At 36.5% G+C, this 25,224-nt stretch overlaps 1 protein-coding gene across 3 annotated transcripts in view; it reads left to right on the top strand.

Annotated features, from left to right (window-relative positions):
- Positions 1-204: 204 nt before the first annotated feature.
- Positions 205-25,224, top strand: part of fam184aa (family with sequence similarity 184 member Aa) — a 31,015-nt gene continuing 5,995 nt past the window's right edge. For all 3 annotated transcript variants that reach the window (XM_059520057.1, XM_059520056.1, XM_059520058.1), the window contains exons 1-14: positions 205-750; positions 4,949-5,803; positions 6,795-6,930; positions 7,174-7,355; positions 8,822-9,007; positions 11,542-11,664; positions 12,383-12,544; positions 12,942-13,063; positions 13,489-13,639; positions 16,906-17,118; positions 20,207-20,360; positions 20,717-20,844; positions 21,706-21,890; positions 23,895-24,041. In XM_059520057.1, coding sequence (XP_059376040.1) covers positions 547-750; positions 4,949-5,803; positions 6,795-6,930; positions 7,174-7,355; positions 8,822-9,007; positions 11,542-11,664; positions 12,383-12,544; positions 12,942-13,063; positions 13,489-13,639; positions 16,906-17,118; positions 20,207-20,360; positions 20,717-20,844; positions 21,706-21,890; positions 23,895-24,041 — 2,948 coding nt within the window. In that variant the 5' untranslated portion in view covers positions 205-546. The remainder of the gene's footprint in view (positions 751-4,948; positions 5,804-6,794; positions 6,931-7,173; positions 7,356-8,821; positions 9,008-11,541; positions 11,665-12,382; positions 12,545-12,941; positions 13,064-13,488; positions 13,640-16,905; positions 17,119-20,206; positions 20,361-20,716; positions 20,845-21,705; positions 21,891-23,894; positions 24,042-25,224) is intronic.

Here is a 25,224-nt window from a genome sequence, read left to right as displayed (position 1 = left end):
TCATTCAGTAACACAAGCTTACTTCCGGCTGCCTTGAAGGACAAGAGCTCATCTTTACAGACTGAGACGATCGAAGGTCAAATATTATTTACATATTAATACAAATCATAATCACGAGAGCTTTCCAATATGCGCGCCACTGGAAACCGTACTGCTCTGACGTCATTTACAACTCTCTCTCTCGCGCGCGCGCGCGCTCTCTCTCCTCGCGCCGCATCCGCCACAGTGCGTGAATGTGATGATGCTCGAATGTTACATTTTAGCGCCCAGTTAGTTCATTGTCATTCGGTTCCCGCCATTGATAATTGACTGATGTAGACCAATAACGACCACATCTGTCACGTAGTATCAGTTGTATCACGTAATATCAGACGCTAAGAAGAATACTGAATGTGTGGAGAGACAGGTGAACAGTCGTAGCTCGACACGTATAGAGAAAGAGCATGATGGGTTTACATGAATTCATATGGATGACAGATATACTGATGGCGCAGGATCATCCTTAACCTGTCTGCGAAGGATTTGGGATCGTGGCAGTACGTGAAGATGGCGACGGGGACGGGCTGGCAGCCGCCGTACAGCGCTGCTCCGGGCATCAACCCTCCCGCTGCTGCTGCTGCTACTGCTTCTGGATCAGGCACCAGTCCATGCTCCACATCCAGCCATTTACTCTACGAATCTGCGCTGACTATGGAATACACTCAAGATCTGCACCTGAAGATGAGTAAAAAAATAGCACAACTCACTAAGGTAGGTAATATCACAGTGCGATTTTGATAACAGTATCTCAACTTTAGTATGAAAACACTGTAAACAGAATTCTGCGTGATGTTTAATCCTTATCCCCCATAGAGATGATGCCCTACATATTGCAATTTTTTTCCCCTGCAAAAATCTGTTTATAATCCCAGACAAGGTTTTCAAGATGCATTTAACCTGTGATTAATTTCTGGAAAAATAATTTAGCATTGTATCTTGCATAAAAATATACAAGTAATATGCAAATATGCAATATTAACATCCACATTAATCAAAAGTGCATATGCCTTTTTAGTTTTTACCTCTGATTTCATTTAGCTGTGTAACTTAAGATCAACATGAGAGCTATCTTTGCTTTGGATTCAAGATTGCATATTCACTTGTTTTAATGTTTAGTGTCCCAGACCTGGATGTATGAAAACAATAACAAAATGTAACCTATTAATGTCCCTTTCAGATGCTTTTTATATGTTCTTTTGATGTAAACAATATCCAACAGACAGAATCTTTTAAAGATTTTACCAAAAAGTAGGCATGTTTTTCACAGAAATGTGGCGGGTATTCATTCTAGTTTTCTAGTAGTGGGGTCTGTTTAAATGCAACAAAAACATTGCAAAAAAAAAAAATTATATATATATATATATATTAATATATTAATATTTGAAAAGTCAAAAACACAACAAAATTACTAAAATTTAAATAAGAACATAAAAAATTAAAATTTGTTCAAAATATTAACAAAATTACAAAAGTATCTCAATTGTACTAAACTAACACTGGTGTGCACTTATCAGAAGATGTGATATTGTATTTATTTAATAAGTAATGCAAAGTATTTTGGAGTATGTTATGAAGTTGAAATTGTGTTTGAATGTTCTCATAAGATTATCTTAAAGGTGCAGTAGGAGATCTTGGAAAATGCTAACTTTAGCCTGATAGCACTAAAATAGAAAGTCACACCCTCCCTGTAATCTGTGTCCAAAGCCACGTCCCCTGAAAGCATTTACGCTCACAGACCAGAATACTAGAGAGAACATTACTACAATAGGCTACATCCGCGGTTCCCAATTCCAGCCCATGTTTTAAAGTGAAGTTAACCCCTGCTATGAGAGTAGGGAGCAATGAACACGGTGTAGGGAACACAGTTAATGCACGTAGCTCACTTCTAACAAGTTGGTTATCTGAATCAGTTATGTTTACCAAGCGAGATATGCAAAATATGTGCGCGGGTACTGGAATTGGGAACCGCTGGGCTACATCATGTGTTGTTCACCGGCGAGACAACTCGGACTGAGCATTGGGTTTGGATGATCATTTCTTGGTCCTATGCCTTTCACAGAATATGTACATTTAGATGAATACATTTAGACCACTGCTATCGGGATGTGAAGAGACTTTTAACCAGCATAACAACATTTTTTTCTGAAGACAGTCACCTATCGCACCATTAAGTCATTGAGTATAAACATGATAATTAACTGGTAGGTATGTTTTCAAGCTATTAAAGTACCCTTGAGGTTTCTCAGACTTAAAATCACATCTAATCCATTTCTTCAATATGGTAAGTTATGGTAATAAAAGCTTTGTTCAGGAAAATCCAGTTTCATGGGTTTGAAACTGGCATGGACCATATCAATACACTAATTAGACTAGGTAGAGCTACTTTCCATAACTACAGTTGTGCAGAATAGAGCGTCCTTACAGTTTGTTAATAACATGGATGCAACAGAAAGGAATCAATTAAAGATGAAAAGGAGAACAGCAGCGCGAGAGCAGCAAGTGAAAGCGGCTTGCTTTGATGTGCAACTCTTAAGCACAACGAAAGACAGTCATGATTATGAAATGCTTGGCTGGAGAAACTCTTGGCTCCAAAAGGAAATTTTTAATACTGACTCTTGTTTATTAATCAAGAGTTTGGTCCAGATCAGAAAGAGTTTTATAGAAATACATTGAATTTGATTTGGTTTACAGAAGCTTTGAATGCTCTAAATATATATTATGTATGCAAAAAGATGCATAAAGAAGAAGATGCATAACGTCTAGTCTAAAAATAAATACACATTTAAATATTTGTACAAGGGTGTGAAAAGTGGATATAGTGTATTCAGACAACATAAAACTTAATATATGGTTGCATAATTTATATCTTTATTGCCTAATAATGCTTAAGAGAATATTGCACTATATTGAAAGGGCCAGTGGAAAGAAACTGTTTTGGTTGGCAGTTCTCTGTGATGCCTGCCAGAGGTGAAAAGAGGTTGTGTCCTTGGTCTGATAGATCCATAATGATTTTTCCTCCCTTTTATGTGGCTTTTTTTTCCTTTTGTTGCAGTTTTCTTATATGTCTGATTTAGTGGCTGAACCAAACCAGGCAGTTATAGAGGTGTCCAAGATGAACACGTGGTTTTGAGGATTATTCCTTGGCTTATGCAAGACACTACAGGCAAAAACATTGTTTTTGTCATGCATTGAGATTTTATGTTATTTTGCTTCCATAACTGGACTTATTTTGGGCTAGTGGAATGGAAACATCAAAAATAAACATTTAAGTGTTAATTTTATGATATTTTATCTGTTTGCATCCGTGGATTTCAAATACAATAGTTACAATCTAGAACAAGGAACACACATTCACTATTAACTAAGAGTTTTCCCTTGATAAACTGCTAATTCGCTGCTTATTTATGTTAGTTAGGTTGCTGTTAGGTATGGGCAGAGCCGGACAGTAACGGAGTACATTTACTTGAGTACAGTAGTTAAGTACAATTTTGAGGGATCTGTACTTTACTCGAGTATCATTTTTGGGGATTACTCATGAATTTACGCAAGTACATTTGAGAGGCAAATATTGTACTCTTTACTCCGCTACATTTCTATCCATAACCGTAAGTACCCGTTACTCCCGTCCACACGGAGACGGAGCTTACCCCAATCCGATCTTTTTTTCCCTCGTCTCAAGAAATATCCGTGTCCACACGAAACCACAAAACGATGTAGTATACATGCCAGGCCAACATGTGGCGCTGTAATTCTGCCACAGAGATACACTTAAAACAAAGAAGAAGACATGGACTTGCTCATAAACCTTGCGCGTGGTACACAAACGAACATGAAACAATACATTTATTAATCTGTGTTAATGTAAGTTAATAAAAAGACAATCATTCAGTGTTTGTTCATGTTTTTGTTGCTGTTACATTTTGTTGCTTTTCTGATATTACACATTAATGTAAGCTGAGCATTTGCTGTGATGTTCTTGAGTATGCAGTGTGTTTAACACAGTCAGGTTCAAATGTGGGTGCAAAAAATCCATTAAAACTCTATCAGAGGTTTGTCAGAGTGTTGCCATTGTGCTATTGCCTTGTGGGCAAGTGAGAAATGTTAAATTAAGCAACATGGTAAAAAGATGAAAATGACTTGATTTTACTTTCAATTCCTTTTACATTCTCCAAGGTATTAACATTAACATCTTTCATAACTCCATGTAGGAGGTTTCTGTACATAAATGTAAGCACTATGGCAGTAGTAATGCAATATTTAGAAAATGTACTCCTGTACTCTTGATATTCAAGTACTTTTAATAGCAAGTACTTCAGTACTTTTACTTAAGTAGACATCTGACTGTAGTACTTACTTGTACTTGAGTAAAATTTAGCAAGGGGTATCTGTACTTTTACTCAAGTAATGAAGCTGTGTACTCTGTCCGCCTCTGGGTATGGGTAGGATGAAGGGATCTAAAATATGGTCATGCAGAATAAGGCATCAAAATGTGCTTAATAAGTGCTAATAAACAGCCAAAAAGCTTGTAATATGCATGCTAATAACTAATGAACTAATAAAGTTAATAGTGAGAACTTAACCTTGTATACCTAATTATAGAATTATTTACTAATTATATCCACTCTGGAACACAATAGAAGATTTTTTTAATGAATGCTTCAACTGTTTTATATATAGTGGAAGTCACTGGGGTTAACTTTCATTGTATAGACAAATGGATTATTCCATGTGAAATAATCGTACAATTTTTACTACAGCTGCTGTTTTCAGTAAACATGAAGACCGATCGAAAAATCACAGATATTTTAAGGGAATGCAATGAGAGACAGACTGTCTAGAGATAATGTGATGTTTCAAATTTTCTGCAGCTGTATAAAAACTGATTCTTCATCATCCCTGTTTTTCACAGGTCATTTATGCCCTCAACACGAAAAACGATGAGCACGAAGATGCCATCCAATCTCTGAAGGAGGCCCATGATGAGGAGGTTCAGCACATTCTGACAGAGGCTCGGGAGAAGATCCTTCACTACAAGAGCAAGATCGGGGATGAGGCTGACCTGAAACGGCGCCTGCAGTCCCTGGAGGAATCCGTGGAGCTGCACGAACACATGAAGCGCCAAGCGCTGGCTGAGTTCGAGATGTACCGGCAGCGTGTGGAGGACACACAGCTGTGTACGGAAGCCCAACACACACAACGCGTGGTCTCCATGTCCCGTGAAGTGGAAGAAATGCGGCACGAGTTCGAAGAGAAGCTGCGCTCCTTCAGCCAGGTGCAAGCCCAGTTTGAGCAAGAGAAACGGCGGGCATTGGAGGAGCTCCAGTCGGTCCACCGACAGGAAGTCCAGGAGCTACTGGAAAGCCAGCAGAACCAGAGTGTGTCCTCCAGCCTGGAACAGGAGAAACTGGCCAAGCTGCACCGTACGGAGCTGGAGTCGCTCATGGAGCGCGTGGAGGAGCTGACGCAGGGCAAAGTCCGGTTGGTGGAGGAATACGAGGCCAAGCTGAGCAAGGCTCAAGGGTTCTATGAACGCGAGCTGGAGGCTATGAGGCGAACGCAGCAGCTCACCACAGAGAACTTGCTGGCCTGGAGGAGGACGGAGGTGGAACTGAGGAAGGAGTTTCAGGCGCAGGAGTCGGCGCTTCAGAGGACTCTTTGTAAACTCCGTGCTGAACTCCACAGAGCTCAGGACGAGGCGCGAGAAAGCAGGGACAAGACCAACAGACTGCAGGCATCTCTTAACAATGCAGAAGTCACAATTAAAGTAATTTGAACATTTCAGAACATGGAGATTCATTGAACGGTGTTGCTTCAACTCTAGACACTTTTGTTAGGTTGATTATTAAAACTGTCAGAACTTTTTTATTTCTGTTATGTAACAGTCATATTGGTAATGTCTACATAATTTAATTTTATTACTTTTAATATACCTTTTTATTGTTTTACCCTTTTCTCAGACATAGAATTTAAATCTTAATATGGAAATCTATCATAAGTATTAAACATTTTTAATATCTATAATCTAAACAATAATCAAAGTAAACCATTTCAGTATACACTACCATTCAAAAGTTTGTTTGGTAAGATTCTTTTATGGTTTTGAAAGAAATCATTATACTCACTATACTCATTTATTTAATTAAAAATACAGTAAAAAATATAAATATTGTGAAACATTATTACAATTTAAAAAAACGGTTTTCTATTTTAAACTGCAGTTTATTCCTGTGATGGCAAAGCTGAAATATCATCAAATTATTAGTGTTTTTTTTTATCAAAAGTGTCCTTGTCTACAAGAAGAAGAAATTGATGAAAATGAATTTCCAAACTGCAGTTTCACAAAAAGTTTTAGTAAGCGTTAGTAAGACAAAAGAGGCGGTTTATGTTTTTTGATATGTCTAAAATTTGATAGGATTTACATTACAGAATGCTTTTGAACACAGTACATAGTCTGAGATGGGTTGTAAATTAGGCAGTTATGAAAATATTTGTGGTAGTTCAACATTCTGACAGAATTCTCCTGTAATGCATGTACATAGTTCAGGGGCAAATTGCATCAGTGAATAAGTGTAAAAAGTGTGTTTAGAGTAAATATTTCCAAAATAAGCCATAGCTGAAAAACACAAAATGTCTTTGGTACTTAATAAGTCTTTACTGTAAATAATGGAATGAAGTAAAGATCATTGAGATGAGTTTTATGCTTTCTAAAAAATAATAATGCATCTCAAAAAAGTATTTTTTTCTCCCATTTACAGGAGTTACACAAGCAGTTGGAAGAGGCCATACAGGATGGAGAGATTTGGGTGATGCAGCTGAAAGATACGGAATATGAGCTGGAGGGAAGCAGAGATCGAGTTCAGCAGCAGGCCAACGAAATCCTTCACAAAGCCAGTGAGAATAATGTCATGACCAAATTACATTTTTTCAGCATATGACACTGAATCACTCGAGCTGCAGTGTGAGAGGATTTTAGAGAGGTAACAGTTTTGTGATAGCTTTGCAGAGATGGATTTAACTCTGTTTTTCCTTTTTTTGTATTTGCGATTGACTCCTTCATGTTCACAAATAATGTACCATATTTATTTTTTTGAGGAAGCATTAATCTAACAAAACACCCATGTATTTAATTAACAGGTCAGATAGGCTCTCTTCAAGCAACCCAAATGAGCCACGAGGCCACTATCAGGGATCTGGGATCCGAGCAGAACCTCCTGAAGGAGAAGATCCTACAGCTGGAGGAGGAGAGAGAAAGACTTCAGAAACAGATTCAAACAGTGGAAGAACAACAGCATCAGAAGATCCTCAACTTGGAGAAGGTCAATCAGTTTTCACCTGTTTTTCTTTCTTTTTTAAAATAGGCAGACAGGAGGCAGGACTAAAACCTGTTTGAAAGCAATTATTGATTTTGCAAGTGTTGCAGAAAGTGTTGCTTCTGTTCAAAAGTTTGCAATGAGTAAGTAGTACTTTTATTAAATAAATGCTGTTCTTCTGATTTTTCCTGAATCCTGAGAATCCTGAAAAGAATTATCGCAATTTCCACAAAAATATAAAACAGCACAACTGTTTTGAACACTGATAAAAATACAACAAAAATTATTAAACACCAAAGCAGCATATTAGAATGATTTCTGAAGGATCATGTGGCAATGATGCTGAAAATTCAGCTTTGCTATCTCTGGAAAAAAAACTAGTTTTTTTAAATAAAATATATTAAAATAGAAAACATTATTGTAAATTGTAATAATATTTCACAATCACGATCAAAAATCCTAAAAAAAAAAGACCTAAAATGTCCTAACATCCTTTATTGATCGCCAAAGGGAAATTAAGGTTTTACAGCAGCAATAGAAAAAACATTACATAACAATAACAATGCATTCAATCAATAATCACAGTAATCTACATATTTATCATTACAGAGTTCTATGCCATGATAGGCTATACTGATGCATCACGATAAACATTCAGAATTAATTAATTAATTAATTCCTTATATTTATATATCACTTTTCTAAGAACTCAAAGCGCTTTACATTGTCGGGGGTATCTCCTCATCCACCACCAGTGTGTAGCATTCACCTGGATGATGCGACGGCAGCCATAGTGCGTCAGAACGCCCACCACACACCAGCTTACTGGTGGAGAGGAGACAGAGTGATGAAGCCAATTAGCGGATATGGGGATTGTTAGGAGGCCATGATGGTCAGAGGCCAATGGGCAAATTTAGCCAGGATGCCAAGGTCACACCTCTACTCTTTTTCGAAAGACATCCTGGGATTTTTACTGACCACAGAGAGTCAGGACCTCGGTTTAAAGTCTCATCCGAAGGACAGTGCTTGTTGACAGTATAGTGTCCCCATCCACTACAGTGGGGCGCTAGGACCCACACAGACCACAGGGTGAGCACCCCCTGCTGGCCTCACTAGCACCTCTTGCAGCAGCAACCTAGTTTTACCCAGGAGGTCTCCCATCCAGGTACTGACCAGGCTCAGCCCTGCTTAACTTCAGTGGGAAACCGGTCTTGGGCTCCAGGGTGATATGGCTGATTTAGGTTTTCCATTTACAGAATCTTAGATTTTTACATTTAGCCCCCCTTCCCCCCCACAATCTTGAATATTTGGTTACACCCTTGAGACTGGAGACTGGAAAATATCGTGTACACAATCTGTTGCTAAATAGCATTTTGAAATCAGTCACTGCCAGTAGGAAACAATTATCATGGTATTTGCAACAAGGTATCGAGATTTGACAAAGTGTAAATGAAGCTGTGCTGTTTTGGCAGTCGCTGTGCGAGGAAAAGCAGAGCTATGAGATGGAGCTGGAGCGAACCAGGGCCAAATATGAGGAGGAAACGGCCTGTCTGAAAGAAAGCCAAGCAGAATCCTTAGAGGAACTCAAGGAGAAACACCGAGTCCAGCAGGAAAGTGCTCACAATGCTGCTGAGAGAGAGAAGAACCAGTTGCTCAGTGTAAGAACACACACACACACACACGCGCGCGCGCGCACACACACACACACACACACACACACATATATATATATATATATACAACCCGAATTCCGGAAAAGTTGGGACGTTTTTTTAATTTTAATAAAATGAAAACTAAAGGAATTTCAAATCACATGAGCCAATATTTTATTCACAATAGAACATAGATAACGTAGCAAATGTTTAAACTGAGAAATTTTACACTTTTATCCACTTAATTAGCTCATTTAAAATTTAATGCCTGCTACAGGTCTCAAAAAAGTTTGCACGGGGGCAACAAATGGCTAAAAAAGCAAGCAGTTTTGAAAAGATTCAGCTGGGAGAACATCTAGTGATTAATTAAGTTAATTGATATCAGGTCTGTAACATGATTAGCTATAAAAGCTTTGTCTTAGAGAAGCAGAGTCTCTCAGAAGTAAAGATGGGCAGAGGCTCTCCAATCTGTGAAAGACTGCGTAAAAAAATTGTGGAAAACTTTTAAAACAATGTTCCTCAACGTCAAATTGCAAAGGCTTTGCAAATCTCATCATCTACAGTGCATAACATCATCAAAAGATTCAGAGAAACTGGAGAAATCTCTGTGCATAAGGGACAAGGCCGGAGACCTTTATTGGATGCCCGTGGTCTTCGGGCTCTCAGATGACACTGCATCACTCATCGGCATGATTGTGTCAATGACATTACTAAATGGGCCCAGGAATACTTTCAGAAACCACTGTCGGTAAACACAATCCGCCTTGCCATCAGCAGATGCCAACTAAAGCTCTATCATGCAAAAAGGAAGCCATATGTGAACATGGTCCAGAAGCGCCGTCGTGTCCTGTGGGCCAAGGCTCATTTAAAATGGACTATTTCAAAGTGGAATAGTGTTTTATGGTCAGACGAGTCCAAATTTGACATTCTTGTTGGAAATCACGGACACCGTGTCCTCCGGGCTAAAGAGGAGGGAGACCTTCCAGCATGTTATCAGCGTTCAGTTCAAAAGCCAGCATCTCTGATGGTATGGGGGTGCATAAGTGCATACGGTATGGGCAGCTTGCATGTTTTGGAAGGCTCTGTGAATGCTGAAAGGTATATAAAGGTTTTAGAGCAACATATGCTTCCCTCCAAACAACGTCTATTTCAGGGAAGGCCTTGTTTATTTCAGCAGGACAATGCAAAACCACATACTGCAGCTATAACAACAGCATGGCTTCGTCTTAGAAGAGTCCGGGTGCTAACCTGGCCTGCCTGCAGTCCAGATCTTTCACCTATAGAGAACATTTGGCGCATCATTAAACGAAAAATACGTCAAAGACGACCACGAACTCTTCAGCAGCCGGAAATCTATATAAGGCAAGAATGGGACCAAATTCCAACAGCAAAACTCCAGCAACTCATAGCCTCAATGCCCAGACGTCTTCAAACTGTTTTGAAAAGAAAAGGAGATGCTACACCATGGTAAACATGCCCCGTCCCAACTATTTTGAGACCTGTAGCAGAAATCAAAATTGAAATGAGCTCATTTTGTGCATAAAATTGTAAACTTTCTCAGTTTAAACATTTGCTATGTTATCTATGTTCTATTGTGAATAAAATATTGGCTCATGTGATTTGAAAGTCTTTTAGTTTTCATTTTATTAAAATTTAAAAAACGTCCCTTCGGGTTGTATATATATATATATATATATATACATATATATTTTATTTTTTTTTACCATGAATTCAGTACTTAATAGGAATAGTACACCCAAAAAGGGAAAAATAATGAAACTTTACTCACATTCAGGCCATACAAGATGTAAGTTTGTTTCTTGACCAGAACAGAATTTGGAGAAATTTTCAAGTGATGCTAAATTTCTCCAAATTTGTTCTGATGAAGAAACAAACTAATCTACATCTTGGATACAAATAAAAGTTTTAGGTGAACCTTTAAGTTAATAAGAATATTTGTTCATATGAATTTAGATCTATAATAAGCTTTATATTTTTGCTTTATTAGTATTATCGCACTAGATATTTATTTTCATTCTATTTTGATTGTTGTTATTCTGTGTGTTCTGTTTAATAAAAATAAACTGCAATGTCTTAGTGCAAAACAAATAAAAAATATGAATATTTAGTCCTATTAAACACAACTGGTGGATTATCACTGTTCCCAAATCATCTATTGAAACCCTGAGAGTTATGCCAAATTACATTTTCTGCTCCTCGTTGAGTGGTGTTGATTATGCAAACAGCCGTTTCTCATTGCAGTGATGACGATGTGACAATGATATTATTCCCACTGTTTTCGTAGCACTCAAAACAGCTCTCAATCACAACACGTATTGAGACTAATCTTCTTGTCATCTCATGACAATCATGTCACTTTATTTCTGAAAACCTCTCTCAACAAATCTCTTTTACAGCTCCTGTGTAATTAAATTGAAAAAGATCTCAGCAGCAGATTGTCCTGCTGTCTGATTTCACCTCTCATTTCTTTGGCCTTCTATGGATTTTCTGATGTTTTCTCTTTATTTTTACTTTCCCAGGAGATGAGACAACAGTTTGATATCCGGCGTCTGTCACTGGAAGAGCAGAGAAACCACCTGCAACAGCAACTGGAGACCATACGAGAGGAACTCACTACCAAGCTCAACATGGCCAACCAAGAGGTTTAGATGAACAACTATTTATGAACTTTTTGGCTTTAAAACACAGCTAGTCTTAGATTTGGCATTTTTTGCCTAGTCCAAACTGGTTTAGTCAGCTGCATTACTAGCTAATGTGCCTCATTTGTAACTGGTTGATTGTTTAATGCTAGCTGGACCAAGCTGATAAACCATCTTAAACCAGCAATAAACCAATTTACATTTTTCAATAACCCTGTTTTCATGTTTTTTCACCAGTAGCTGTTAATGTTATTATATTTAACACTAACATTAATATTGCCTGTTTTCAATGTCAGCCTAATATGACAACTGTATCTTACCTTCCATGTATCATAATTTATATATAGTATATATTTTTAATATATATAATTTATATTTTATATTATATTGATTATTGTAATTTAATCTGACATGAGGGAATGGTAAACTGAGAAAGCCAAAACAACTCTTTTTCACTATAAAGATTGTCACTTTCTGAAGAAGAATGTCAATTTGAAATATTTAACTAAAGTAATAAATTGTATTATACACACACACACACACACACACACACACATGTAATGTAAATCTAGTATTGTGAACTAATGTAATTGACATCTTTAAAAATTTTGATTTTATTCATTATGTCAAGACATATACTGTATGTAAGGTAGTCTACAGCATTGTAAGAAAGACATGTAATCTTATGCATGTGTTTGACTGTCTTTTTGGCTTTTCTCAGGTGTCTCATTTGAAGGATCTCGTGAAGGAGAGTGAAAAAAATCTGGATACTGCTGAGAATCACATCTCCTGTCTTAAAGACAGCCAGGAAAAGCTTCTCATGGAGCTGGACGCCACCAGGGCGAGAGTGAGAGAGACGAGCAACCTGCTCACAGATCTACAAGTAAAGTGCTCCACTGCTTTTACTCCATTTATCATAAATTCTGTGCATTTTGAGTCAGTATCTCATTCTGATAGAAAAATAGAAGAAACGTTTAGAGATGTTGATATAATATGCTTTTAGAAGCGTGAAAACTACTGACACATCTCATCGTTTAGAGGGAGAAGCAGGAATTCAGTGTGGCAATCACTGCAATAGGAGACGGATAATGGAGCGTGGCAGAGATGTTAAAAGAAAAATTAAGCCTCATTCAATTTTTAAGGCACCGCTTTTGTTCTGTGCTAAAGCCTGCAAAGTGCAGAAAGAGCTTGCATGCCTAAAGACGACATTTGTATTATCAGCTCTACTGGAAACTGCTCTCTCCTTGCTTTTCCCATGATGAGTCATTATCTGCTCACAGGAGGAGATAGAGACCCAGAAACAGCAACATGAAGCTAGGGTCATCGCTATCAAAACCGAGGAAAAACAGAAAATGGACAAAATCACAGAGGAGCTGGATCTCAAGTGGACCGATGCTCTGAGGTGCTGCACGAAACATATGAGTCATGCATTATTGTAGAGAAGACAAGGCTAAAAGCAGAGTAAGATTTGTTTGTGCACAGTGCATTAAATTGAATAAACTGTGACTATACACAGTGTTTGGTTTTTAGAGAGTGCACACAGCAAATCAAGTCTAAAATGGTTCTAAAATAGGTGCAGTCTATCCTGCATCAAAGCCTGTGACAAATCCTCTTACACAGGCATGAATTTGGATTTAAATATGCTAATTACAAGAGTATAAGGTTAACATCTAATCTGCACAATGGTACAGTAGCACACAGTATACAGTAAGCTGAAGGTTATGGAGACATCTGTGTAATTTTAATATCTCACTTTCTAAGACACATCCATGTGTCCTTGTATCTGTTTCAGTCAGTCTCACCCCCTGTTTCTCTGTTTGCTCTCAGGGCTGAGCTTAAGGGTCTTCGGGAAGAGCTCACAGCTGAATATCAGGCAGAGAAACAGGGGGCCCTGACACAACTTTCCCAGCAGAGAGACCTGGAGATGATGGCAGCCAGAGAGAGCTGGCAGAGGAAGGTGGAGGACCTCCTAGAACAGGTAACGGAAGGTCACAGAGGTGATATTTTGTCATTTACACCTGTCAGTCCACATTTTAGAGGTGTATTCTACATTTTTGTAGCATTTTTTCCCTGAAGACTTTTTTTTTAGGATTCTTGTTATCAAAACTGCAACAAAACAAATGCTTGTAAGAAAAAGAAACAAAAGAAATGCAACAAATAAATTACAAAAAAAAAATTAAGTAACAAATGTTTGTAAAAATCAAATAAAAATGTAAGAATTTAAAACAAATGTTTTTATAAACATTATTTTTTCACATAATGTACATTATTGTTTCTCCTCTATGCTCTGCCTTTCTGAAACACGTTCTGTTAAATGATGCGTGCTCTGATTGGCTAGCTGTCCACTGCATTGTGACTGGCCGTATACCTCAAGCATGTGATGGAAATGTTATGCCACTTACCATACTGTGATGCCATGTGTCCTGGCACGATGAGACAAAACCAATAAAACCCATAACAAACAACGTTTACATTTATCTGACGCTTTTATTCAAAGCGACTTACACTTGCTATATATGTCAGAGGTCGCATGCCTCTGGACCAACTAGGGGTTAAGTGTCTTGCTCAGCGACACATTGGTGTCTCACAGTGGATTCGAACCCGGGTCACTCACACCAATGGCATGTGTCTTATCCACTGCGCCAACGACACCCCTATAACGAGGCATTTGTTGCATCCAGTGGGGACATAATTACTGATTATGGTGACTTATACTGTCTTTTTTATGCATTGTTGCGTATCTTACTGCGTAAAACAATGTCTGCATTTGTGATCGGAGAAACAACAAACAACAAGCACTACTCTACACTGCTCAAAACTCTCGTTTGAATCCTCAGTGGAAAATCCTTTTCATATAAAAATGTACTTACAGACAGTGAGTACTGTGAAAAATTGAAATTGCATCATATGACCCCTGTATTTAAAAGACCTCTGTTAACTTCTGTGTAACTGGATCATTCATTAGAACAAAATAATTGAATATGAAATATATATGTTTAAATGCACGTTAATTATTTAATAAGACATCAAATACCATGAATTTGAAACTAAGCCTGTCTGGACTGCTTTTTGAATATATTAGTATTATCTACATACCTTTTTTTATATTAAAAGAGCAAGGAAATTCATGTTTTCCATCAAATGTCTCCTTGAATATATTAATTTGGAATAGTATGACTTCTGAGACCATAATAAGTCCCATAGCTGCTATTATTATCTGAGTAACTGTCAGCCGTGTATCTGTCAACATCTTTCATCCACCATTTACTTTAGACTGACATGATGTTCTTTTTGAAATTCTAATGCTCTCAAGGCTTTTCTGGTCTCAATATCAAGTGAGAGTGAAAATACTAGATATTTAGTAAAGATTTTTAAGCAAAAAAACACACAGTCTATGGTGTGTGCATCCTCATTTACCATGATGCTCTGCATGTTTGGCACTTTCTGTAATGTGACAGCCTGACTCCTGTAGTCTGTCTCTCTTGAGTCCTGTCACTGTCGCTTATGTCAAGAGCCTCTAAAAGTTGCTATGTCAGACATCTGTCAGCATCTCTTAATGTTCTTTGTCTATCTTTAGTGCTTTCTCAGTTCAGTGCCCTTGATCTCATGTGAATCTAGGGATTTATACTGTATATGTAAAATGACTCTATATCAATATTGGCCACAATTTGCATTTTGTTGTTGGCATCAGGCTTACATGAGCAGACTATATTAGTATAAAGGCTTTTTTCCCAAACTGTGTTCTGTTTCAGGTTACTAAACAGTTATCAATCTTTGTAATACACATTCAAATTAACACCTCCTTCTAGTATGATTAATGATATTTAAATAATACTATTAATTATATAAAAACATCACAATTAATCATTATGGCCTTGCTCGTTTGTGAATGGCCCCTACGTCTAATTCAGAGGGATTGACAAATGGATTGGAAAACGGATTGCCAGTGATAGGCTTATGTTCAAATATATGAAATAAAATTATTAATATATTGACCCAATGGTGAAGGCAACTGTTTGTAATATATATTTGATGCTTTTCTCTGCCATAATAAATTATTCTCTTATAATGATCTTTATTTGTGTCATTTTATCAAAATTTTACTGTGACTAAACTATGATTCATCTGAATAATTGATTTATTATTATTTTTTTAATTGATTGACAGTCTGATTTTTAAGTAAAGATTCCTACTATAGACTATTACTGCAGTAATTTTGATTAAAAAATTATAAAAATTCAGTGTTTAATTAATTATATAAGTCTGTATGTAATTCTAAAAAGAATAATTATCAGCCACAATTGCCATGTAGGTACATCCCAATGCAATGAAGGCTCTGTGAAATACTATTTCCTTCAGAGTTCATCAAGGCGGATAGACTTTGGTCTGTATGGAGGTTACAGATTGGTTTTAAAATCAACTCCAGCATGGTTCCTCAACCTTGAATAATCCCAGATTCTAAGTCCCTCAACAGTTTGTTGAGACAAATCAGCTTGTGAATTCAAATGCATTGTAGTCTAGGTACTGAAGTCTGCCATGAAACACTCTCCTCTTGTTTTGCCCTCATTTTATTGCGTCAGTTTCTATTTTCGGCCTACCATTTGCTGCATGCAGAGATTTGCTCACCATTGCCTGTTTATTTTCTTTCGCAAGATTTTCCTTTATTTCTTTATCTTAGGCCTCATATCATTTTTTATATATTGAATCGTATGAAGATTAAGAACATTATTCTTTTAGTAAATTAGCAGTTTGAATTACATTTTCTCATTTAGGGTATCCTGGGGTAGTTCGGGAAATGCTGCTGAGCATATCTGAATTAATGTATTTTACTTGCATAAAACTGATGATAATGCTCAACGGAAAGACAGCAGTCAAAATTCTTGTAATAGCATGTTGCATGCATTTGATGTTATATTTCATCTCTACCACAGGGCTATTTCTGGAAAGGATAACATTTCAGATGCTGTGGTATTGTCATTTTTTATTTTCAGAATAATGACTCATTTCCCATGCTGGTTGATGCAATGAAAATATTTTTAAGTTCTTGCTGTTGCAGTGACTTTAAATCCAAATCTCAATGCTCCAGTTTTCTCTTTTGTCTTCAGAGTATCTGCTACTTTCTTTCTGACTGTTGCCTGCTTTACCTTCATCCAAATATAGGTCATCCACAGTTCACAATTTCCCTCTCTCTAAAGGTTCGGTATTCTGTACGAGTCATTTGGACTTGTGTTTCTTTTGTGTCAGATCTCTCTGCTGAAGCAGAGCCTGGAGCTACAGATGTCACAGTCAAAAAATGCGCTGCAGCAGTTGCAGGTGCAGTTCAGCCAAGAGCGCGAGCACCTGGCGCAGCAGTTGCAGGAGCTGGCGCTGGAGCATCAGCACAGAGAGTGCCGTCTACAGGAAGCCCACTGCTGCGCCATGCAGGACCTGGATGAAGCGCAACAAATTGAGCTTAGGGTACCTTCACCTTACATACACAGACATGCACAAATGCAGTCACAAACAGTGACATGAGCATGTGAAGATATGCTTCCCTCTCCCAAATGCCTCTGATGTAGATGCGTGTTTCATCTATTATAGACACTTTTGGCCCTGTGGACTTTTGAAAACTTTTTTGAAACATAGTTTTCATATTTTTTTCAATAGTATTTAATATTCAAATATGTACGTTTGTCCAGCATGCGTCACATGAGAATTCTGTCATTATTTTTCTTTCTAAATGTGTTATTTTTCGTTACTTTACACATATTATTGGAACATATTCAGAAAAATCTTTGAACATTCTTTGTTTTGCTGAGACTAATTTTATAGCTAGTATTTTATGCATTCTGAATATACAATGTTAAATAATATTGTTCACACTTTGTATAATTTAACAAAATTAGAGCTTGATTGGAAATGCTTGTGACATTTCATTTTTGTTTTCTTCACACATCACATCTCACAAATATTATTTGTTTTTGTTTGGTCAAATAGTTTAACATTTTGTTTTTATATTTTACAATTTTCATGCAATTCATATTTTTATGGAGGATTCTTATTGTTTATAGTTAATTTTTTTAAAATATTTATTTAATATAACAAATACGTTATTGACCGTTCAGACATTTGGGGTTCTTTTAGGGCTGCATTCATTTGATTACAAATATAAAAACAGTCATATTGTTAAATATTAATATTAATCAATAACATATTTTCAAATTGAATATATTCCTGTGATGCAAAGCTGAATTTTCAGCAGCCATTACTGCAGTTTTCATTGTTAAATTAATGTTTCATTTCCTTCAGAAATCATTCTAATATGTTAATTTGATGCTTAAGAATTATTTCTTATTCTTATCAATGTTGAAAACAGTTTTCAGTGATTTTTTTTCAAGATTCTTTTTTGAGTAGTATTTTCAAAAAAACAGAATTTCTTTGAAATATAAATCTTTGGTAACTTTATAAATGTTTTACTGTCACTCTTTACCAATTTAATGCATCCGTGCTGAATAAAAGTGTCTATTCCTTTAAAAAATCTTACCGACCCCAAACCTTTGAACGGTAGTGTGTGCGTAACTTGTTTTTCATATAGTCTTGATGCCTCTGCCTGTCATCCTGTATTGATTATCACCTTTACTGTCTCCTTTTCCCCTTCATAGTACTGTGCATGTCTGTTTCCTTTATTCTCTGGATTTGTCACCCCTGCATTATCACCCCACACTGAGAATCTCCACTGTGCATGACATCCATATGGTAAATGACCCTCCTTTTTGTCCTTCCTTGTCTACAGTCTACTCCTAAAACACAATATGCATGTGAAAGCATGTTTCTCATCCATCTCAGTGTGCAGCTGTTGTTTCATTTCAGAATTGTGTGTTACACAGAATATTTTACGATAGCAAGCCCAGACATTTGAAGCAGACACGTGATGTAGAGTCTAACAGGCTTTTCTCCATCCGCTGCGGCCAGGAAAGAAGTTTCTTTAAGCTGATTTGGCCACATTTTGGATTAATAAATAATGAAAAAAAACATTAATAGTTGCTTTCATCTCCATTCTTTTATGTCAACCCTTGAATGTGGTTGTTGGCGCTGCATGTTAGAGAGCCTCTTTGGGTGGACTGTTTAAATGTCCTCTCGTCATCTCGTCCTCCCAAATGTGGGATTGCATTAAAACAGCAGGATAAAGAGAAACTATCCACAAAATGAGTGTCAACAGCAAAACGGAATGATTCTTTAATTAGATGATACTGTAAAGCTTTGTCTAATTAGTAACTAACCCACTGTATTGAAAAACCTCTTAATTTTTATTCTTCTTCCCAAATTTCTGCAGTTAATTCAGTCCAAATGGCTTAATGCAGAGGTTTAGACTTTTTAATATGAAGGCTGCTCTTATACTAATATAATGTTCTCCTTCCTAAAATACCAAGTCAGTGATACTGTATAGGCTTCTATATTTAAAGGCCTATTTATGCTGTGTGAAAAATGTATGAAATTTTAGGGACTACATGTTGAAATATTAAACAATTAGCATTCATATTGTCATTTGTTTTTAGATTTTATAGTTAAAGCTATGGCTCTAAAAAGTATAAAACAATCATGATTAATCTCAAAATTTCCAAATTATGATCCACACTTATTTGTTTTTGAATTTTGGACTGAAATTTGTTTGAAAATGTAAAAGAAAATTCGATTTTTCGTGCATAAATGTTCAGACTTCGAAAGGTAACATCCACGATGTCATCATAACATTCTAAATTGTGATTGGGTTTCATTTTAACATTCATTTGCATACTGAACTGTGCTTGATCTTCTCTTTGTTACATATATTTAGAAAATGAATCTAAAATAAAAGTTTGGTTCACATAATGTATATATATATAAAGTATAAAAATACACAGTGCACACACATATGTAAATGCAAACTAGTGATTTGACAGCCCTAATATTTACAGTACAGTGTAAGATTTTTTAAAGAAATGAATACTTTTATTATTCAGAAAGGATGCATTAAATTTATCTGTTTTTCACATTTATCATCTAACAAAAGATCTATTTAAAAAAGAATTGCTGTTTGACTTTCTATTCATCACAGAATCCTGAAAAAAGTATCACAGTTTCCACGAAAAAGTTTAACAGCACAAAAGTTTTCAACATTGAAATATTTCCTGAGCATTAAATCAAATAATAGAATTATTTCTGAAGAATAATGTGACACTGAAGCTTTGCATCACATGAATAAATTACATTTTACAATATATTGTAATTAATTATCTTACAATATATATATAGAATTGAAAAAGCTTTTTTTAAATTGCAGGAATAATAATAAATGATAGAGAAAAAGCAGTGCTACATTTATGCACAATGAAAAAACCTAACCTTACCTAAAACTTCAACATTGTTTTTTGCTGCCTTGCAAGCTCTGCCATTTTCTTCATTTAATGCAAATCTAGTTTTCTCATTGACACCTTTTTCTCATCATGTTGCATTTAGATGCAAATTAGGTCTTTTGTTTCATGCATTGGATGTGTGCTTCTGCGTCTGTACATGTGCATTTGTGTAGGAGCTTGAGGAGCGTCTAAAACAGGAACAGAGAGAGGAGCTACATGCTTTGAGAGATGCCCACAGACAGACCCTGGAAATCCTTCGGCAGCAGGCAGACCAGGAGCTGCAGACCCTGCGCTTTGAGCTGGAGGATGAGGGCAAAGCCATGCTAGGTGAGTCATATGCTCACATTAACTACAGCACCACACACCAGCCTACAAGATTAGAGCCTTCTATGAGGTCATTAACGTCTTGTAGTATATTCATATACACTGATATCATGACAGTAAATAGTCATTTTCACAGCTGTTTTTATCCTAAAGTAACTCACAGTGCATTTATTACAGAGCAAATTTTTTCTCTCAAAGGTATGATGATAATAGCTCATGGTTGTTCAACTTACAACCTTCTGGTCACTACCCTGGAGTGATTATACCACAATTAGGCTCTTAATAGGCCCTTAATACAAGAAAATAAGTGTGTTTGAGTTGATTTTGTTTTGCATCTGGTTTTTTTTTATGTTGTGTAGCTTCCCTGCGGTCTGAGCTCAATCATCTCCATGCCAGTGCCATTGAACACCTGCGACAAGTCCATTTGAAGGAGGACAATGCTGCCAAACGAGAGCTGGACGACACTATTGAGCGCTGCAAAGAACATGTGAGCATTTCTGAAAGTTACAAGGCATGCTCCCACACTGTATCTCAATACTTAACCCAACAGAAATGTCAGTTATCAGCAGACTTGCCATTTTGGGTTGGTGATGGATGCAGACTCTTTATAAATTTAAAATTAAATTTATGCATTTAGCAGACGCTTTTATACAAAGCGACTTACAGTGCATTCAGACTATCAATTTTTACATATCATGTGTCCCCGGGGAATCGAACCCCCAACCTAATAAAACCGAAAAGAATGCCAAAAAATCCCACATTTGAATGGGACATTCAGTGTAAGGTCCAGGAATTTGCTTCCTGTCTGGATAAAACCTGATATCACAAAGGTACCCTAAGATTCTAGACATGGTTGTGGCTTCACAGTAGAAAGGCTTGAATATGACTGAGAGGTCAAATGAATGTCAGGCTATTATAAAATGTCTCTAAGCTAAGCTGCACTTTACAGAAGTTTGAAGAATAACCACGATGAATAAAAAATGAGGTACTGAATTCTGAATTATGGGAGAGCTCTTACCGTGGCTTACACCCCTTTCCCATTTTCATATTTGATTTATAATCCCCCTCTCTGGCTTTCTCTATAACACACACTAATACTGTCTCGTGTTCGTTTCACTTCAGTTATAACATCAGCACAGTTGAATCTCTTTTAATGTGACCTATATACATATTTTGAAAGCTTCTGGGTCTGGCACAAAATCTTCTAATGCCTTTTTAAGCGAATCATTCCAATGTAATGAAACTATAAAAACTGCATTTGCCACCTCGTTTAGACACGCAGTCATCCATCTGTTAAAGTCGATATATATGTATATGTTTAAATGTTTTCGTGGATTTCTCTCTCAAGGAACAAGACCTCCTAGGGCGTATATCTGACCTGAGGCAGGAGGTAAGCTGCAGGAAGAACCGGATTGCTGATCTGGACCATGAAATCCACTCGCTCAATGAGACCATCAGCACCTTGACCAAGGAGTTGGAGCTCAAAGGGAAAGAAGTTCTGAGGGTGCGCAGTGAGGCCAATCTGCAGATCAGGTACCAACTTATTAACATCTGTGAGGATGTATTAACCTTATGATAGCCTCATTTTATGCAAAAAGAGCAACTTACATCTTATGCACGTGTAGAATCTTTTTTGGCTTTCATGAGCTATTAAATTATAAAATCCTAAAGGTCAGTCTAGCTGAACCAGAAGCTAATGTGGGAAGAAAGCAGACAGAGCTATTTCCCACGCAGAAGCCCACCGCCTTCAGGCAGAGCTCTCTGGTTCAGTATCATTTCTAGGGGTGTCCCCGACTAAGGATTTTCATAGTCGAATCGGAATTTTCGAATCTTGCTGATATTCGACTGATAGTCGAATCATATGTTTGGGTGCGAGGCAAAATACATTGAGTCAAGTCAGACATTCGACAGCCAAAATTACTGATGTTAACACACAGGGAAAATGTGAAACAAATGCCTCGCAGATACAAACGTGGTAAATAATGTTTTTATTTAAAGATAGTTAACACTTAACGTCAGCGAAACCATAACAATTAACAATTTTTACAATAGTGCTCTCATTATAAAGTTAGCCTATATGACAGTTGTTATTAATGCTCTGCACTTCTGTTTTGAGCTGCGTGTGCACGCCTGAAGATGACCAGTAGAGTGAGCATTTGATAGCAAGTTTGTAATCAATGGGATTTAACTCATAATTTCATATAGAATACGCTTTGTTATTTATACAACATAACATTAATATTAAGACTTAAAGGCTATTTGCAAAAAGAGTCCGAATGCAAAATTTAACATATCTGCGGGGCTCTGAATGTGAACTCCTTTTGTGGACGCGTTCTTCACGAAACAATGTGCAGAAACTCGGCAGCTAAACTCTAAAAATTCACATCGTTTATTATAATGTTCTCATTATAATGGTATGTGTGTGACAGTCCCAGTCATAGTTATTAATATTCTGCATTGTAGTTTGGCCTGCTCGCGCTGTGCACTGAAGAGATATCACCGTAGTAGGCTACTAAAATGAAGCGCTTGACTCAAAACCAAATGCATCTTATATCAGGTAAATAATATATCCACAATATATATACACCGGCTGAAATGTTTTGAAATCACTTGTACCCTACCTGTTCGAAAAAATCCAGTCTCAGCCTGTGTCAGTTTGAATCTTGGTAAAGTTTTAAATCCCTGCCGCCAAGATGCTCCTCTGTAGGTCACAGATTATGGAAAGCGAAACAAATCTATTGGGGTGGTTGGATTTATTCACGAACTTTAAAATATTAATTTGAAGCGTCTTTCTTTTCAGATTCTTATTCATGGCTTTATCATAATAGGTTGCATATTAATCTTGATTCATCTTGAATCTAAACAGGCTGCAAATTAACTTATTGGGAGAAAACCGCAAGTTCTATGTGAAATCAGACATTTGAGCTCCCCCACATAGTTAAAATGGCATAATCATAACAGCCTGCGAATATTCGACTGTGAGATTGGTAGTCGAATCAGGCTCCTCGAATCGAAGCATCGAATCGTCGACTATTTGGGGTCACCCCTAATCATTTCAGTTGCATACTTCTGTTCTGATGGTATAAACGCATCAATGTCAGTGGGAAGTGTCTGGAAGATATATACAAACAAATTTCGTTGGGTTTTACTCAAATGGGTTAATTCCTGGTTCATGAAAAGAGATGATATTCTTTGGGGAACTGAGGGAATTTGTTCTAATAAGTAAATGAGCTTGTGCGTTTCCAAGCATGTGTTTGTTGTCCAGAGTATTTGCTCTATTTGTTGACACTATAAATATAAAAGTTCTAAAAGAGGGTTTTCACAGCAGTGCCGCAAAAGAACCATTTTGGGAAACTTTCAGTTTACAGTTCATAAAAAGAACCACTTTTTTTTTAGTGTGAGGGATATTTTAATATTTCTCCACTTTTTGTGCAATGGAATGGTTTCACGGATGCCAAAGGTTCTTCATGGATTTTTAATAGTGTATGTAAATGGACAAACTGTTTTGCATATGTTAAATGATTTGATTTTATGTAGGGCTCGTGAACAGGATCTCTCTAAGCGCCTCGAGAGGGAGATTGACGAGCTGAGCGCTTCTCATAACAGAGAGACCCAGATCATGCTGTCAGATTTTAACAAAGCTCAGGAGCTGCTAAAAGACAAGATCTCTGCTCTGCAGATTCTGTGAGTCCCTTTATCTCACTTACAGATTGAATATCAAATTTAATTGAAAATCAAAACACATCATTTAAATGTAATATCCTCATGAATATTTCAGAAGACAGCTAGATGAATCACATTAGCTCTGGTTCAGAACCTAGTGAGCTGCCTTGATAGGTCTTCTAAGGTTAAAATTGTTCCTCGAATGTAATTGTTTCTTATGAGATCAATTATTTTTGATGCTTATTAAAGTATTGCACTAGAGTCTGATGTTAGCATGTTGCTTTGCAAACAAAATTGCATAACATATATTAGGTGACAGTTTTAATTAGATTCTAAAACTATTTTAAACAAAACTTTTTGTTGTTGGCCTTCTTGAATTTTGAAAACTCTTCTTGAGTTTTGCTGAGATGGTTGCAATTCAATTCTGGGATTAAACGTGAAGGATATACTGTATGTGTTTATGCCTAAAGGAGCATTCACACTGACTTGCAATTTCCTGCACTGAAAGCAGGAAAAAAAGTCATAGATTTTTGTTGAAAATTGACCATTTGAAGCAACATAAGTGACAGAAATTGCTAGCAATGAAAATATGCAATATCAATTTAGTTTTTGCAAAAACAAGAAGTCTGGTTCTACTAGCAACCAACAGTACAGCAACATGGTACTTTGCTGGTTTATAAATCACTTTGGTAGTCTATAAAACTTAAAAAAGCTTGCCAATGCAGTGTTGTTATTGTTAAATATGAAAACTACTGTTTTTGTAATTGAAATGAATATTTACATATACATTTTATACAAAAGCCTTAAAAATCTTAAATAGAAATAAATTGAGTAACTACAAAAATAACTAGAAATTAAACTGGGATACAAATCAGTTTAATATATATATATATATATATATATATATATATATATATATATATATATATATAAAATGAATAAAAATAACAAAAGCACATGAAAAATGTCTAAAACATAAAATATAAATAAATTGTAATATTTTAAATACTATAAATCTATATAAATATTGAACGGACAGATTTACTAACAGCTTGTGTCAGCGCAAACCATCTTTTGGCATTAAAATAGTGTCAGAATTTAGTAAAGACGCGCAGTGAAGCATTAGCGCTGAAAAGGCATGGACACAGTTATTTTTGTACCTGACCTTACTGAATATGCATTTGTAGGAGTTTCCCTTTCAGAC

Source organism: Carassius carassius, chromosome 32, assembly GCF_963082965.1.
Source record: "Carassius carassius chromosome 32, fCarCar2.1, whole genome shotgun sequence".
Taxonomy (NCBI): Eukaryota; Metazoa; Chordata; class Actinopteri; order Cypriniformes; family Cyprinidae; genus Carassius; species Carassius carassius.
Note: the sequence above shows the minus strand (reverse complement) of the source record. Positions and strands in the feature narration are given on the sequence as shown.